Here is a 19,210-nt window from a genome sequence, read left to right on the forward strand (position 1 = left end):
AAATTTTTGATTGGCTACAGTAGAACATGGCTTTTATTTTATTATTATTGTTATTTTCTTATTTAACAATAATATAGTGTAACATTCCATTCATTTGTTTTCTGTGTACAGTTTTCAGGGGAGTTTTGTACACTGTTGAGCTGCAGTGTGGAACATGACAGAAGACTTTTGATGAGAAAAATGACAAAACCACAACAAAAACATTAAATACTTCATAAAAAATAAAATATTCTTTTTTTTTCTTTTTCTTTTTTTTATAAACAAAAATTTGCTTGCCTGTTCTTTAATTCTGTATCCGTAAAGCAGCTTACCCACAGCTCTTCCCACCCCACCCACTTTCTGTGCTGTTACTCATAATTTCATTCTGACCATGAGCTAAATCAATGCAGACAGACTGGAGACCTCTCACTGTGGATTCCAGGAATTGATTCAATATTTCAAGAAGAGGCCATGCTCACATTGACTGCTGTAGTAATTTCATTTTCTCTTGTCTGGGACTGTGTGTGGTTTGTGTTGAATGTATTTTGTGCCTTTGCACTTATTTCAGCTTGTCTATATGATGTTGGCTTGATCTCTTTTGTCGTTATATCGTACAGCTCCTCCTAATTCTGGGCGTTTTAGAGGTCGCCACAGCGAATCATCTGCGTCCGTCTCACACCGTCTAGCATCCTGCTCTGTCACACCAATCCTCTGCATCGCCTCCTTCCGTACACCCATGAACCTCCTCGGAGATCTTCCGCTCTAGCTTCCTTTTTGTCTGTGTCACCATCTCAAAGAGACGATATGTAAACCTCACTTTCAGTTTTGTTGCTGTCCTTTCACCCCTGATGACATTTATCTTCTACCCTGCCTGCACTCTGTTCCTCACCTCTCTTCTGCACTGTATTTTCACTCTCTACTACGGTACGGTCATCTTTCCACCTGTTTCCCTCTCATTCACACTTGTATTTTGTGTTACTCTTGCTGACTTTAATCCTCTACAGTGCATACCACTACCTCTATGGGCTCTGGTCCACCTGCTTCCCAATCACACTACAGATCAGTGTCATCTGCAAACATAATCCGTGTAGACTCCTGCCTGACCTCAACTGTCAATATATGCCTATCGCCACTGCAAACAAGAAGGGGCACAGAGCAGATCCTTGATCGTTTGTAACTCCTACTGCATGCATCACCACTGTCTCATTGTCCTCATACATGTCCTGCACTACACACACACTTCTCTGGCCCTCTTGACTTCCTCATACAGTACCACAGTTCCTCTCTTGACGCTGTTTCTCTGGATCCACAAAGGCAAAGTGAAGCTCCTGACCTCTATACTTCTCAATGATTACTCTTAATTACGTTTAAGAGTAATCATTCATCACATCTATAGTGCTCTTTCCCTGCATGAGGCCATACTGATGCTCACTGATCATCACCTATATTAACTTAGCTTCAGCAACTCTTTCCCATATCTTCATGGTAATGGCCCCATCAGCTTTATCCCTCTGTAGTTACTACAGCTCTGCACATCACCCTTGTTCTTCCCCACCCGTGTTCTTGTGTTAAACAATCTGGTTAAAAAGTCCACTTTCTCCTAGACATCTCCATACCTCCACAGGTATGGTGTCTGGACCAACTGCCTTTCCACTCTGCATCCCCTTATAGCTGCCCTCCCATCCTCCTTACCAATCCTTGGCTCTTCCTGATTCACTGTCCTCCATCCATCCTCCTTTCTCTCTCATTTTCTTCATTCACCTGTTCCTCAAAGTACTCCTTCAGTCTTCTCAACTCCATTTCTTCACTTGTTAGCATATTTCTAAATCTGTCTTGAATCACTCTAACCTGCTATACATGCTTCCCAGCTCGATCTCTCTGCCTAGCCAGTCAGTCGTTTTGTCATCCATGAGTATTCGGTCTCACATACAACTTAAAACCTTACAGACCCAACTCCTCTTTGTACATCTGTTTTCTTCACCTTTCTTCATCCATTGAAGCCCCCTCCCGAGTGACACTCTCTACTCATTAACAGAATTTAAACAATAGGTCAAGAAATAATGCAGTCATATTCACCATAAGTTTACTTTTCTTAAAACATTTAATTTGATTGATTTTTTTTTACAGAGATTTTGCTCCCTACTGGGATAATTATAAGTACTTAGAAACGTACGGGTCGTTTAATCTTACAAAGTTGCATTTAAATGTTTATTCCTTTGTCCAAAGCAGGTTATGCACACCGAATATACACGATATACATACTTTGATCCATTTATGTCTTGTCTTGGTAAGAAAGCGATACCACATACAAAAAAGCTACACATAAGAAATAGTAGCTATAATTTAAACTACAATTCAAGGGTCTTTCTCATGTCGTCGCAATTCGTGATGCGATTGGGGTACGTAAAAATATCCCTGAATAAAATTGGGAATAATTGGTGAGCAAAAATGAACTAAAACTACAATAAATATACCACCAAAAATACTTATATCGTGGTTTATATGTCGATTCTTACAAATCCTGTAACTTTAGAGCAAAATTGTCGAGGTATTGATTTTTTCCGGAGTATGGTGTCGGGCATCAGCGGAGAAACCTTCCCGCTCGCTTTTCCGCCACTGTTTAAACTGGTAGTTGTTGCTGTCAGAAAAGAAAATTTCTGCGAAAAATGGCGAATGCATACAAGGTTCCATTATAGCTCATATAAGAAGAAACGGCGTTATTTAATGTTTCTACCACTACCCATGTCTAAGCCTGGCTAGTTAGCTTAGCCTAAAAAGCACAAATAATAGCAATAATGTCGCTGCCTCCAGAGAAAGCTTCCGAGCTGAAGCAAATCATTCACAACCATCTGCTCAAGGTGAGAAAACTATATAGATTTTATGGCAATTCGTGTTGTACAAAATGTACAGTTGAATGCTGAAGTCCTTAAGCAGCATACAAATACACGGGTATTTTTCATGAACGGGGGAAGCTAGCTGTTTATAGTGGGCAAATATATATATTTTTTTAATGTCACAAATGGCTATTTCCTTGCATTTGCACATCACAGAGAAATCTCATATTATCACCTAGTTGGTAAGATTGGCTGCACCATCTCTTTAGACAGCATTATTTGAAGCACCGTAGGGAACTGCTGCTGTTTTCCAGCCAATATGAGCTACCTGTCAAGCCTCTATAAGCAGATAAAGTACAAATTCACACAGCACACAAGACCAATTTCGATCCTATATTTTCGATCGTACATTTATTGCTGATTTGATTGAAAAATTGATTTTAAAAAAGTAAATGGAAAAAAGTAATGAATGAGAAAAGATTTCGCATCAATAATGCACGGAATAGACGGTACTTATAGGTCTACTGATATAAAACATTTCCTGATGGGTTTGCCTTCATATTCACACTTCCCAAAGTCAGAGTTTAAATGGAAAGGACTGTTTTTAGAGGATGTTGAGAAAGCACAAACACATTTTTTAAGTAGGTGAAGGAATTTTGTTCTTCTGTTTGTCAGATGGATATCCATGGGAAGATCCGAGAGGTGCTGGCTGAGACTGTGAGGGATGATCAAGGTCCTGCACGTCGGTCTCTGTCTGAGGCAGATTTCCTGCGTGCTCTGCAGCGCAGAGGCATCATAGATGATATGATGAAAGATCTTCACTTTACTCAGGTTGCCCAGCTTTTTGGATGCAGTTTCAGACCTATTTTCCAGATTGGTTTTTATTTTAGAAGTATTTTTCATTCCATCCATTCAAAAATCGAACATTTACAATGTATTGATCCCCTTGATAGCTACGTTTTACTTTCAAAGTTTGCCTTCAGTATGGATTAAACATATCTGTAATACAGTGTGTCAGTTCTGTCCCATCTTTTCCGACTGTTCTGTCGTGTCGTTTTGGCGTGGTAGGAAGCCGGCACAGAAGCAGAAACAGGATCGCCTACAAAACCTGCTGCTCACTTTGTCGATAAAGATATCACTCATCTGAAAAAAAGTAAGAAACATTATTTGCAAACCAAGCAAATAATAATGTGACGCATAGACTGTTTTGTATAATATTATTCCTCTTCTGCTTTTCTCTTCTCAGCCAATATCGACCCATCAAGGCGATGTCTGTATCTCCAGGTGCTTGGAGGCAAAGCCTTTTTGGAGCATCTCCAGGAGCCGGATCCCTTACCTGGTCAGGTGTGTTCTACCTTCACACTCTACCTGCACTTCCGCAACCAGAGGTTTCGATCAAAGCCAGTGCCCTGTGCCTGTGAACCTGACCTCAAGGAGGGCTTCCTGTTAGAAATCCACAGAGACGGTATAGGTGTGTGTTAACCACCACTGTTTGTGTCACTCACAAATACTGTTCTTATTGTATTACTTAATAAACCATCTATGTACAGAGTATCATTTTACAATTTTTGTATTCCAGGGGAAAGTGGTAAGATGGCAGATGCGACCTCCATGCTGTCAATGTGTGACCCAGTGCACTTTGTGCTGATAAAAACAGACACCTCCAGTGAAACAATGCTTGTCTCATCCTACTTCCTGGACTGGAGGACTGTTCTAAGCTCGCCCAGTAGCAAGACCTGCTTTGCTGTAGAGCTGATGGGAGTTGGTGAGCAACAAACTCTCTGCACAAAGAGTTTCTTATGAAGGGTTCTTTTGATTTTATTTTTGAAAAACACAAGCAGAAGTCAAAAAATCATGCTGGATATCTAGCTGTATAGACCTGTTAATGTGTTGGTTGGAAATGAAAATTATCAACCTACAAAGTGCTGAATTCAAAGACACTCCCACAGTAAAAGTGAAAAAATGATGCGGCAGTGCTCTGGGGTGAGGTGCTCTATTGGATTTAGTTGAGCAGAGGGGCCAGTCAGTGGTATAAATTCCTTCGTCCTCCAGCCTCCATACTCTCACCCCATGAGGCTGGGCATTGTGTTGCACCAGGCGGAATCCATGACCCACTGTATCAGTGTGGGGTCTGACACTGGGTCCAGTGATTTCATCCTGATATCTGATGGCATTCAGGGTTCCGTTGCCTAGCCTGTAGAGGTCTGTGAAGATATGCCTCCCCTGACCGTCACTCACTGACCACCAAACCAGTCGTGCCGAATTATGTTACAGGTAGTATCATTCTCCAAACCCCTTTGCATCTGTCACATGTACTCAGGGTGAACCTGCTGTCATCTGTGAAAAACACAGGGGCCATTAGTGACCTGCTAAAGATAATTTTGTAGTTCTGGAGTGCTCATCCTGTTCCTCCTTGCATAAAGGAGCAGATACCGTCATGCTGATGGGTTAAGGATCTAAGGATGTCCAGCTGTCTTAGAGTAACTGCCTGTGTCCTGGAATGTCCTCCATGCTCTTGAGACTATGCTGGGAGACACAGAAATCCTGGCAGGGGTTATTGATGTGGAGGAGTTGGACTAACTGCGACCTCTGTAGGGTCCAGGTATCACCTCATGCTATCAGCAGTGACACTGACACTAACCAAAGCAAAACCAGTGAAAAACAGTCAAAAAAAGATGAGGAGGGAAAACATGTCAGTGGATTATACCTGTAAAATGATTCCTATTTTGGGGGTTGTCTCACTGCTGCCCCTCCAGTGCACCTGTTAATTTCAGTAGCATCAAAGCAGCTGAAACGGATGAACAATCACCTCTGCTACTTAACTGACAACATCAATATCCTGAAGGTTGAACTCACTTGATGCTATACTAATTTGTATATTTCTTGTAATTTTATGAGTAGTTTATAATGGAGTGTAGGTTATATAATTCCAATTACATGGGATATAGTAAGGGTGGGACATAATATCAGTATGGTAACATTCTGTTGTTCCTCCTGTGATACATTACCCTTAGACTTGGACTCAAAATTCAATGTCTGCAGACACCCCAATTACTGATCTGCCAGTCTGACTTCTCAGAGTCACTACTTCATGGCTCGCTGTGGTGGAGCTATGATGTGGAAAAAGAATAATACAGTGTAAAAGTGGCAGAGAGCTAAATCAATACAATGACACATTTTAAAATTGAATAATGGTGGTGGTACACCTACAGAAACACGATTTACATGGGGTCAATATTTAAAAGGGACTTAGAAACTGCCCCCTATTCCTGCGTCTCATGGGGCACAGTTGCACAGAATAAGCGTGGTCTGTTGTGCATTCATGTAATGATATCCGTGTTTTCCAGTAATAATAATCTGATGTTACTATTGCCACTTAGTAACTTTTTAAGACAGTGTTTTTAACTGAATGCTGCATTTATTTAATCATGCTTCAAGATTTGAGTCTTTAGATGGATTTTATGACTAGGTCTCTGCTGTGCAGGAACACAAGCCCTCCAGAATTAGTACTGTCCTAATGTGTAAGCCAGTGTAATTTGTTTACCACTCATGCTGGAAGAAAGGTCTGGAAACACAAAAATCTTTGGAAAACTTGAAGAAAATTTGATTGGTAATGTCTGATACTCTTAAACATAACATCACATCTGTAGTGCTCTTTCCCTGCATGAGGCCATACTGATGCTCGCTGATCATCACCTGATCATCACAGGTACAGGGCATTTCGTTGCCCTGTACCTGTGCATGTGCAATGACAATAAAGTTGAATTCTATTCTATTCTATCATTCTATCATCACCTATATTAACTTAGCTTCAGCAACTCTTTCCCATATCTTCATGGTAATGGCCCCATCAGCTTTATCCCTCTGTAGTTACTACAGCTATGCACATCACCCTTGTTCTTCCCCACCCGTGTTCTTGTGTTAAACAATCTGGTTAAAAAGTCCACTTTCTCCTAGACATCTCCATACCTCCACAGGTATGGTGTCTGGACCAACTGCCTTTCCACTCTGTATCCCCTTATAGCTGCCCTCCCATCCTCCTTACCAATCCTTGGCTCTTCCTGATTCACTGTCCTCCATCCATCCTCCTTTCTCTCTCATTTTCTTCATTCATCTGCTCCTCAAAGTACTCCTTCAGTCTTCTCAACTCCATTTCTTCACTTGTTAGCATATTTCTAAATCTGTCTTGAATCACTCTAACCTGCTACACATGCTTCCCAGCTCGATCTCTCTGCCTAGCCAATCGGTCATTTTGTCATCCATGAGTATTCGGTCTCACATACAACTTAAAACCTTACAGACCCAACTCCTCTTTGTACATCTGTTTTCTTCACCTTTCTTCATCCATTGAAGCCCCCTCCCGAGTGACACTCTACTCATTAACAGAATTTAAACAATAGGTCAAGAAATAATGCAACCATATTCACCATAAGTTTACTTTTCTTAAAACATTTAATTTGATTGATTTTTTTTTTACAGAAATCTTGCTCCCTACTGGGATAATTATAAGTACTTAGAAACGTACGGGTCGTTTAATCTTACATTTAATGATAAAACTTTGACTTTACAAATTACAAACCTGGCAATTTTGCTTTTTGCTTGTTTTTCTGGCAACATCTTTAAGTAAACAGTGTGTTTGTCACCAGGAAGTGAATCCAAAGTCCCAGCTGGTGTTTTGACAGTCAGCCTGGAGCTCTACCCTCCTCTCCCAGAGATTCTGAGTGCTGACATCATCAGCACACAGGTCAGCATCTATTTATTCCTCTGTTTCATTATTCATAAATCAATCTCCGTGAACTACCAGTGACTCATTACAACAGAATCCCATTAATGCTTTTTAAGAATCAGTCGTCCTCAGAGTGGAGATAAAGAGGCTGTAAAAGAAACATCACAGCCTTCGTTGTGAGGGAGTGATGTCACTGTGTTTTTCATTTAGCAATCACTGGAGAGGCAGAGGGCGGCCGAGAAGGAGAGGCTCTTCTTGGTTTATGCCAAACAGTGGTGGAGGGAGTTCCTGGAGATCCGTCCGTCAAATCAGACCAAGCTGGTCAAGATTTTTGCACAGGTTTGTCTATCGTATTGACACCCCCACCCCGCGCATTTCATCACTTTATTGGTTGATTTGTGTTTTTAAAAGGAAGCATCTGTGCTCATTCTATTAACATCAAAACCAGTTCACCAAATATTTCATGTCACCTTCTTGGCCTTTCCTTTCCTCTGGGTGTGTGTCTGCACACTCTGCAGGATGAGAATGGCGTCAACAGGCCAGTCTGCTCCTATGTACGTGTCCTCCGGGCGGGCCGCCTCCTGGAGAGCCCTCGGCAGGCGGCCCGCTTCGTCAGCCTTCTAGCCCACGAGAAGGCTCCGGTGGTGGGAGGAGGAGGCAAGCAGGAGCAGTGGTGCACATTAATGGCTTTCCTGTGTCGAGGGAAGGTAAGGAGAGGTTCCCGGCCACTTGGCAGCCTCAAAGTAGGAATGATTCATTTTCCAAGACAGTGCATCCTCTGTACTGTTAGATCTCTTATTGTCACAGATCAAAACAATGGCAGATAATTACATCTGTTACCAAAGTTCTAGTAAACTGATATGTTACTTTTTTCTTCTAAATTAAATTCGTCATTTATCTGCCACTCACTGGGACTGTACTCAGATCTCATGAAGCAGAAAAGCCATTAAACACTAAATAAATCCTGGGATGCGATGCGACAAGTCAAGCGAGACAGTTCCTAAAGTTCTAGCTGTACTATTATGTTTTGGGCTTTAGTTAATGTTTACTCCAAGTTATCTTCAAGCAAGTCCAAGGCAAAGTCTAGATCTAAAAACAGTGCGCCACCATGCAAACGATGGTATCACTCGGCTGCTATTCAAGAGCTTGCTGATGCAAACACAGACTGTGTTTCAGCTGATAAAAATGACAAATGAATGCTTCAAAAGGGGATGCATTGTTTCATGTAAATCACATACTGATGCGTTAAAAGAAAGAAACTCTGCATCAAAATGTTAGACTTCTTTTTCAGCACAGTGAAGCAAATCACGAGTTCATATATCTTTGGCAGGACATAGGTTTTTATCCACAACATACCAGCTGATAATGTCCTGCATTTGTCTGTTAAATTGAGACCTCCAAAAAAACAAACAGTATAGCTCTGCTGTGACGATGTTAGGTATAGAGATGGACCGATCCGATATTACGTATCGGTATCGGTCCGATACTGACCTAAATTACTGGATCGGATATCGGCGAGAAATAAAAAATGTAATCCGATCCATTAAATATCAAAAAAGCACCTCACAAAACTTGCGACATGGCGTAACTCGTCTCATAACCGTAGCACGTCGGAGCAGTGTGGTCACGTGATACAGCGGCTGTGTGTATTTGTAGTCTCGCTACCAAACCAGCATTTCATCTCCGAGGAAGTGATCCCAGAGAGAAGTAAAGCAAGTGTGTAAGTTCCTCTCTGAATGTTTGTAAAGCATTCCAGCGTTAAGCTTAACAACTGATATATGGAGCAAGTGCCTCTCTCTCTCTCTCTCTCTCTCCTGCCGCTACTTCATGAAACTGCTTAATGATCAGCTGATCGGCTTTTCTGTCGCGAGTCCGTCTCTCTGGTTTGTTTTTGGCCCACTTTGCACCAGAAAGAGGAAACCAGCGGCTGAACAACAGCAGCACGTTTAAGCTTGATCAGCTGTTGTTAGAATGTATTTAATATTACTTTCTACACCAGGATCTTTTTCTACGTAGCTGACGCTGGTAACTGTGCAGGGGCGGATCTAGCAAAGTTTAGCCAGGGGGGCCGATAGGGCATTAACAGGGAAAAGGGGGCACAAAGACATACTTTTCTTTCTTATTCTCATTTAAAATGTCGAGCTTTTAATAAATAATTATCTGAATCTTACACCCAAAGTTTTAATCTGATGTAAAATGTATAGAAGTCCATTACTGTATATAGTAACTGTTAAGTCTAATATACCCTAGTAAGCTATAGTACTTTTTCCTTTGGGAAGGTACCATCTGTGCAGTCTGCAATTCTGTTGAAGAAAGATGTTGAATCTATTTAATTATTCTTGAAAAATAATTTATTTCTGTGCATTTTTTTTTCACACTGCATCAAATTAAAGTTGATTACATCGATTAAGCATCACAAAGTGGAGGGTGGAGGGTGGTTCCCTATTTTTTATTTTTTTTTGCTGGTAGTTTGCAACCCTATTAGTTAGGTTGCTTAATATTTATGCTAAGTACTCTTTAAAATACCAGAATAGGAAGGATGGAGCAGGTTTAAGTTTATTAGATTGATCAGTGTTGCTGAACTATGAAATATTTTGGGCGCAGTGTACTTTTTACACACAGGTATAACAGAATAGCTTTAGTGCTGTTGTTTATTTAAACTTGACTATGAACTTATACAAAATGCAGCAAGATATTAAAAAACAGTTTTATTGATTAAAAAACACTATATCGGATTCATATCGGTATCGGCAGATATCCAAATTCATGATATCGGTATCGGTATCGGACATAAAAAAGTGGTATCGTGCCATCTCTAGTTAGGTAGAAAGCAATTGGCTGAAAAGGAAGGGGAACAACAGTGGAGCTCACTGGCCTGATTTTAGGCTTGTGCGAGGAACCTCTACGTAACCCACAAAGTGGATGATGTTGTGCAGGTGCATTATGTGTTTTATATGCGTTGTCCTCTCGCTGTATTTCATATGCAGTCCCAGCCAGTAGAAACAAATCTCACTCTCAAGTCCTCACTCTTTTTTGTTGTCAGTGTAGTTGGTGTAAATCTATTTGCCCCTCATGTTATTCCCTCACGTCCCCTTCCATAGTTTCAACAGCGTCCCTTTAGGAATTTGCTGACATTTGTGGGTTCCTTTGTTGATGCTATGATTATTAGTCCTTATACTGAAGTGATGATCTTTATTTTTCTCACTGACAAATCCAAGAGGTGCAGTGAAAAAGTAGCTTGAAATGTACAGGAGAATTTAACAGTACTGAGCAGGCCAATCATAGTTGTCAGGCTGCGACAGCCCGATGTGTAGTTGCGTTTCTAGGAAAGTTGATGTCAGGTTATGGCGATACGACATAGCTGCTGCTTAGATTTCCCACTGAAGCATAAATTCTAGTAAAGGAGATGATCAGTGATAAAAAAAGGCACATAGACATTGTCTTGGATAATTTTGCACTGTTTTTCACTTCACTACAAAATATCTTGGTATATTAGGAGTTTGGTATGGTGGTTAGCACTGTTGCCCCACAGCAAGACAGTTCTGAGTTTGAATCCACGATCAATGGATCCTTTCTGTGTGCAGTTTGCATTTTCTCCCTGCAACTATGTGGGGACTCGGGCTTCTAGTTAGTGGTGTTAGGGTAATTGGTGATTGTTTGGGTGGTTGTCTCTGGGTTAGACTGGCGACATGATAAGTGGAAAAAGATTAATGGACTTGTGGGCTAAGCTAAAGGACAGCAAAAGTACCAAACCAAACAAACATTTGTGTTGTTCCAAATGTTTTTGACACTTTCACCTTGTGGCATTTGAAGCTAGTTAAGTAAAATACAAGTATTAAAATAAGGAGCTGGATTGAGCACTTTCAAGTGAATAGAATTAACACAGTTGCATGCACACACACACGCACACACACACAAACAACCTAGCCTCACGTGATCTCAGTCATTTTCCTCTGGCTACACTGTACATTTTCAGTGAAGTCACAGGTTTGCGTTGCGTTGGCCCCTAAAAGTAAAGTTTTGTTCCACAATCACAGAGCTTGATTTGGCCACGTTTACGCTAGCCGCATTTCCGAGTAAGGCTGACTGTGTGGTTTCTGAGAAAGAAGGATTTGTGCACAGTTGACTGACTGCTGCATTCTCATTTCTCGACTAGATAGCGGGGAATTTCCCAGACCACCACGGGATAAATGTTCCCTGCCTCTTCTCTGTGTGAGCGGCTGGCAAGACAGACACAACACAACTCTCACAAAGTGGCCCTTGTCAGCTGTGATTTATGAGTTTCATTTGAGGGAAAATTAATTTAGCCTCATCAGTCCTGCTCAGCCTGTTCCGATGCTGCCGTCCATATTAGCACTTCTGGGGAACATCTATCATTCTGACTTGCCCGTAGCCCGAGCCAGCACGCAGCAGCAACAGTCCCCAGCTCAACCCAGGCTTCTTTACAGGAAAACTTGTACGAATGAAACAAGAGTTGCTTACTGTCATGGACAATTTAATGACTCCAGAGCTTATTTCCTCTCCATGAGGCTTCTTCTTTGAATTGGGTACTTCTGAGAAAGGCTAACAGTGTAGCGAGAACAAGATATTGTGTTTTGTTTAAAGAGACTCTTGTACTGACATGAGGAATTAGGCAAGGTCGGTGTGAAAACAGAATTCTGTCTGCTTAAATATCAGCATGAAATTAGCCACATGCAGCCAATGTGAGTTTAGGCCACACCTACACTTGTTCTGCTGTAGGAGATTCCAGCAGAGTGTAAATGCTGGTGGGAATGAAGAAACCAAGCTGTCACTGAGTTGAATTTAAATGCATAACAAGGACTTTACAAGGCTGTAATCAAGTTGGCTGCCAGAGACACTCGTGAGATTAGCTTCAATGAACGGGAGTTTGTGGGACTTGGATTGGATTAAATAAAAAAGATAATTATTTGAAACGTCTTTTAGATTAATAAAATAAACAAAAATGCATTTCATGATCCTTTTTACCAACTCCTATATGCCCAACATGCTCCACCTCTTTGTTTTTTCTTCTCTAAGTTATCTCCCAAAAATCTGAAGTATTCTGTCAGTGGATCCTGACATCATCACTTAGGGATTCATGATGTGCTGTTAACCTGAAACAGGAGCTACAAGAGGCGCTGAATTTGTCGTTAAATCGAAGCAGGAAATTGCATGGCAATAAATTCCCTGCAGCTGCTCGCATCATGTGGGAAATTTAAATGGCAACAAATACAAAAACAGAAAAATCTTAAGAAAATGAGCTATATTTATTTTCTTCTTCTATAAAAACAAAAAGATTCAAGAAGAATTATTTAAGAAGAATTAGATATTATAATATGTTGGAATCAAAGCTTCAATGATTTGGAATTAAATTTGTATTGTTTGGGTTTAAAGCCACAATATTTTTATAGCTTTAATGTTTTAAAATCAAGTCTTAAGGTTGTTTGACAAAATAGTTAAAACATGTTGAGAATAAAGCTGAAAGGTTGCAAGGTTTTAAAGGGAAAGGTTTTAATATTTTAAGAGTAAAGGTACATTTTTGGGAATAAAATTAATGTTACGATATTCTGAGAAAACAGTTGTAACATCTCAGATTTGAAGCAGTAAAATGTTGTTCTTAATACTTCGAGATTAAAGCTTAAATCTTTCCAGATTCAACTTGTGTGTCATGCAGCCTTAGAGATAGAAACAGAGGCCCTGTTGAACATGGCAGTTCATTCTCCAGCCACTCACTAGCTCTCTGTGATTTCAACTACATCTCATGATCTTCTGAGAGGGGAGCGTGCTGGAGGCTCTCTGTTTTGAGAAGTCACATCAGGATTAACATATGACCTAACTGAACCAGAAGACAAAAATGAACATTTCTCTTAAAACACAACAAACAACGCACTAATGTGATGAAGATATTTAGTTCACTTTAAACTACCCAACAGATCCCAGCATAACCCTCTGTCCTCCACAGGGGGACTGTGAGGATCACGCCACCCTGCTGTGCAGCCTCCAGCTGGGTTTTGGCATGGATGCATACGTGTGTGTGGGCACCAAAGCCAAAGGAGTGCCACATGCCTGGGTCCTGACCCGTGGTACTGACGGGAGCATCACTTTCTGGGAAAGCCTGACAGCGCACAGGTCTGTTTTTTTGTTAATATAGTTAACAAATAAGCAAAGTAACTCACCCCCTTTCACGAGACCTTTGAGGGTCAGATTTAAACAGGACTTTTCTCAAAGGAAGTACAGCATAATTAATTATCAGGAAATGAAATTAGTTACTTTGGAGAGGATACCACTCTGTTATAAAAAAGGAAAAGGTTGTCTTCTCTTCTCGGTATCCCCTTTAACTAAAACCAGACACAGTCTGAGTTACAGTGAGCTTTTTGTGTTTGCCTCACTTACTTCATTAAACGGTCTTTGTGCGTTAGTCAGCAGGATCTCTTGGAATCCCATGAGTGGATTTCTATGAAAGTTGGGGGCCAGGCTTTGAGCCAAGGAACAATTGATTACATTTTAGTGTTTCTTAAGCTCTTCCTCACCATGAAGCACTGGCCTAATGGAGCATGTTTTTCATTAGTTTGAATATCTGAGCTTAATATGATGTGAATTAAAGGATATATGAAGGACAAGGACATATGAACAATTTGTCACATTTATTTTACGTTATTTAAGAATCATGTACATCTTAAATATGAGAAGGTCAAGGAAGCTGCCTAAAATTAAAAAAAGAGAACAGACCATAGACATTTCTCACTGAGTAATATTAGTGTTTTGTTTCATTTCGTAATACTTTTCTTTGCATTTCTTGTGTGTGATCAGATACCTCCACCGTCCTATAGATCCAGATGCTCCACCTCTGGCTCCCCAGCCTAAACCTTCCTACCCGTACCGAACTGTGGGATGTGTCTTCAACCACCAGACCTTCCTTGCCAACTGTCAGCCCTCTGATGCTGTGGAGCTCTGTGTATTTGACTTCCAGGTAATATAATGCACATCCGTTTTGGAGGTATGGCTGGAGGATAGCCATATTATATTGCTTTCCATGCTCCATTGTTGTATTTATTAATAAGAAAATTACTGTAGCGATTAAAGAGTGCCAGAGAAATATCATTACGCTATTCACATTTGTTTCGTTGGCAGGTGTTGTCTTAACGGTTCACATTTGGCAAATGAGCCTCAATATGAAAATCCTGCCGCAATATCAGATTGGCCAACGTAGAAAACCTAATCAAATAAGTACTGGTGATTTTTAGGCAGACAGAGGGCAAAGGTAGCCTGGAGCAGGGTCCTGTGGGCACAGAGCTCGCTGGAAGATTGCCATCTTCAATCAACAGAACAGGAGCCAGTTTGCGGGGAAGGAAATTGAATCTGTAACAGTTTCATTCATCAGCAACTCCCATTCTGTCACGCTGGCCTAAAGCAAAGCACCCAGTGGACAATGTAGTGGGTCTGTGTGAATGAGATTATCAGCTAAATGCCTCTTTTTCTTCCCCCTACCTGATTTTCTTCAGAATCAGTCACGGTGGAAAGCAATGAGTGAAGAGGCCCTTAAGTCTGTTTGTGCTCCAGGCTCCACCACCTCTCTGCCCCCTCTGCCTCCGCTCTGCTCCCCGTCTCTGGATCCAGCTGCAGCCAGCAACCAGCTGGAGTTGGAGATGCGCTACCTGGTATCTGAGCATAGGAAGGTAAAACACAGTGATGGAGTTGTTGGATGGTGGTAAACTCACCTGCACTCTAGAAAGAGGCCTGATCAGAGCACTGAGACAGATGAGAACACTGATAATTCTTTGAAACATCAAAATATGAATAAGTCATGATGTATGTTATTTAAACATCACTTATATTTACGTTGAAGAGATGAAAACAAAAATGCCAGATGACCATTATAACCTTATTTCACCTTTGGTATATAAGTGAACCATACCTTTGCTGTGTAGTTGACTGTAGTGGCATAACATGTAACAGTTACTGAGGAATGTATCCACTCTGTGGGGTGCTCTCCTCCAGGACCTGGATCTTGCGACAGTGTGGGACGACCACCTGTCCTACCTGCTGTCCTCAGCTCTGTCAGCCTATGAGCTGGAACGCTGCACCGGTGTCTCCTGCGGCAACGAGGAGTTCCAGGACGCCGTGAGGAGGGCCGTGCCAGACGGGCACACTTTCAAAGGCTTCCCTATACACTTTCTTCACCGTAACGCTCGTCGGGCCTTTGCCACCTGCCTCAGGTAATATACAACTAAACTAAATGTTAAAATATCACAACTAGAGAACAAAGCTGTATGAAAACTTCAATGACTTTTGAAAGGTTGCCAGTGATTATGTGGCCTCGAAGCCCAAACTTTTGCACAGTACTTCAGGCTCATCTTTACCTGTGGCTTTCCTGTAGAGGGTGTGAGAGACTGAAGTGCTGCACACATGTCTATGTTCTAATAGTGTCAGTATTGAGTAATAAATGATGCGCACACCATCTACTCTAAAGCATGATGGGAAATAGCCTCGAAATAAAAAGTGACCCTGTAAGACCCTGTCTTTTCCACAACATATACTGTAACAGTTTCACATGTTATACCTCCTGCCAGAGCTGAGAACACGAATATGATCACGAAAATAATAGACTCAAAAGTCATGCAGTTACTTCCTGCCTCTGTCATAGACAGGTTTCTAGATAACCTGCGCACATTCACAAACACTCAGCCTTCAGTTTTGTCCCTTTGTCACAAACAATCCAGAATATTAAACTGGTTTTATTCCCTGAATATTTTTCTCACACATTATTTTGCGTTCCATGCTCTGAATGTCTTATTTTTCATGCAGGTCCCCCTTCTGTGAGGAGATAGTGTGTTGTCGTGGCGATCACGTGAGGCTGGCTGTCCGCGTTCGGGTGTTCGTTTATCCCGAGAACGCGTGCGCAGTGTGGATCATGTTTGCCTGTAAATACCGTTCTGTACTCTGACCAGCAGATGGATGGCGCCCAGGAAACCCCGGCCTGTGTTGCACTTTGACCTCACACTGGGTTTTAGGACACCACAGGGACACACCGGGACTCACAATGAGACTAAATTGATATTAAGCTCTACTATTGCACAGACATGTTTGTGGCTCTGCTTTGATGGTTGGGCCTTTATTTTGTAGTGGACTCATTTGTACAGACATTTACATTATTTATTTTTGCAAATAAACCCACCTTTGTTTATCCTGCTGTGCATTTTTTACATGCTTTATTAAAGACATTTAAACCTGTGTCACAAACACAAACAGGCTCGTTTTACTGCAGTTGCATGAAGGATTTAAATAATACAGAATTACCTGCTTTGCTGTAAATGAAGGCTCTGCCTATCTCATTTAATCAAAAATAATGAGATACTGAGGAAATGATATGACCACAGTTGCTCCAAGATTGTAAGAACTAAACTAAATGAAACAGTACAGTATATTATAAAGATGCAAATGAATGTAAGAAAATCATGTCTTTGAGTTTAAAAAGGTTTTGCCACCATTTAATATAGACCTGTCACACAATGTCATATATCGTTAATAGAAAATATTGACTACATGTGAAAGTATGTGATTAAACCACGCTGCTGGAACAAACCAAAAATCTTTAAGCAACACAAAAATCCAGCACTGTCAAAAGTTTGAAATTTATGGCCATGGTGTGAAAGAAATTTATTGATTTAGTCTAGTCTAGCGGTGCCAAACACGTGGCTGGGGGGCCAGAACCAGCCTGCCAGAGTGTCCACTGTGGCCTAGAGTATCCCTAGTGACACAGACATTACCTATGAGCTGGCATTTTACCCCAAAGTCAGTAAAAGGTAGAGCGTTAAATGATAAAAATTGAGGCTTTTTTTATTGTTAGTACCTCATTAAATAAAATAATATTTCCTTTCTTCACTATTTTCTATCTTCTCTGTATAAGCAGATCTTTTTCTGTAAAAAAGTATTAATGTATTAAAAATCTGGGTAATACCTGTCAGTACTTTTATCTGTAATCTGAATATATTTCTTAAAGCTAAACTTAAAATTTACTGCTGTACATGATCATTTTTCTGGGAAAATTGAGCAATTTTTATTGAAATCATCACAGGGCTGCTCATCATCAGTATTATAAGTGGACGGTCTATTATTTTGACTGTGCTTAATAATTAAACTTTGTTACAATAAAAGAAAGTTGTTGTTTTTATGGGTTGTTAGGCAGCAGCGTTACTGGTCCTGTCCACTTGAGTTTAAATTGGGGTTTTATGCCCCACAAAGTAAAATACGTATGTAAGGAGAGCACCTCGTGTTAAAGGTCATTAAATTAAATCAAACTGACATAATTAAGCTGTCAGTTTGTCTTTTTGCGAGAAGTGTACGGGCAAATTTAAACTTGTATTAAAGTTGTTGTATTGCACTTGTAATAACTGTGATCAGCACTAGATGGCGCGTTAAGACAAATATTGGCAAACTGGAAGCAGCTGCAGCTCTCTGTCCGCCACAGCAGCCCTGCACGCATAATGCTTTGTAGGTTTTTTGAATAGAAATAAGACGGGTTTAAATGTCTCATTGATCATGCATAAGAGTAGATTATGAGTTAAAATATGGGGGTTGAAAGACACAAAATATAACTGTAGAAAAAAAGGTTACGTTGTTAGAAAAACTTTAAAGAATGACTTGATTGAATTTATGTCCAAAATCATACCGTCTGTGAAAAGCAGAAGCCACAATAACATCATTATTTCAGCTTGTTCGCCGTTGAAAAGCCACAGGCGAACACTGTCCTTCAGTTTGACACTAGCTGATTATGAAATTGGAGCGAGGACGAAGTGACAGGCGCCTGGTTGAGTGAATTATTGTGTGGTTAGGAGAAGTCAACTCGGGAAAGTTTTGCCATAATTGAAGTGCTTTATTAATTGATGCGCAGAGGGTAGTTTTGTTGTTATGGAGTACTTTGCTTTGCTCATTTGTTTTTCTCTTTTTTTGGTCGCCCCCCTCCTCCCTGCTGTGTTCCTCTACTGTGCAGAGCTGTTCTGGAGATGAATCGTGGAGGGGAATCGTTGACACATCAGCCCAAACTTTGACAAGAAGCCTGTGAGGATGGCCAATTAATTCGATTTTTCCGGGAGCTAATTTGCAATTCTGCATTAGCCCCAGAGTTGTTCAACACAAGGATCAGGAGGGAGGCTGGAAGAGCAAAATAGAAAGCTAATGAATAATTCCTGCTTTTTTTCTGAATGTCACACACACACACACACACACACACACACCTCCACTCCGCGCGTTACTGTGTACCACAGGAAGACTGCAGCAAAGGAAGTGTTTGATGCTGGGAACTCAGGTATGTTTTCAGCCCATATTAAACAGGAACGCTCAGGTGTAATTGACTAATAGGTCCTGTGGGAAAGGAGCTGCTCCATTAAAAACAGGAAGGGAAGCGGTGGGAGACTGGTTTCACCTTAGATCTGGTGAGCAATGTTTGCATTCAAGTGAGACGTTCAGATGCATTTTGCACCAAACCATGCGTGTAAGTGGAAACACAATGTAAATTTGGCTCATGAATAAGAAAAATTGATTATGTGAAACGAGGATGGCATAAGTAGCCTTACAGGAGGTTTTGTAGTTATAAAGAAGAAACCTGATATGGGTGAAAAAGTCTCGCGTTGTCGTGCACGAACTGGTTTTCACCCACACGAATTCCTCTTCC

At 40.9% G+C, this 19,210-nt stretch overlaps 1 protein-coding gene across 1 annotated transcript; it reads left to right on the plus strand.

Moving 5' to 3' along the window:
* Nucleotides 1-2,556: 2,556 nt before the first annotated feature.
* Nucleotides 2,557-16,723, plus strand: cep76 (centrosomal protein 76). The gene is made up of 13 exons (XM_026185546.1): nucleotides 2,557-2,837; nucleotides 3,489-3,644; nucleotides 3,882-3,966; nucleotides 4,060-4,284; nucleotides 4,393-4,578; nucleotides 7,460-7,557; nucleotides 7,750-7,878; nucleotides 8,058-8,246; nucleotides 13,502-13,668; nucleotides 14,350-14,509; nucleotides 15,042-15,215; nucleotides 15,538-15,755; nucleotides 16,345-16,723. The coding sequence occupies exons 1-13, from the start codon at nucleotides 2,775-2,777 to the stop codon at nucleotides 16,481-16,483; spliced, it is 1,989 nt and encodes a 662-aa protein (XP_026041331.1). The 5' UTR covers nucleotides 2,557-2,774; the 3' UTR covers nucleotides 16,484-16,723.
* Nucleotides 16,724-19,210: the final 2,487 nt, after the last annotated feature.

The sequence above is a fragment of the Astatotilapia calliptera genome, chromosome 11, assembly GCF_900246225.1.
Source record: "Astatotilapia calliptera chromosome 11, fAstCal1.2, whole genome shotgun sequence".
Classification (NCBI taxonomy): Eukaryota; Metazoa; Chordata; class Actinopteri; order Cichliformes; family Cichlidae; genus Astatotilapia; species Astatotilapia calliptera.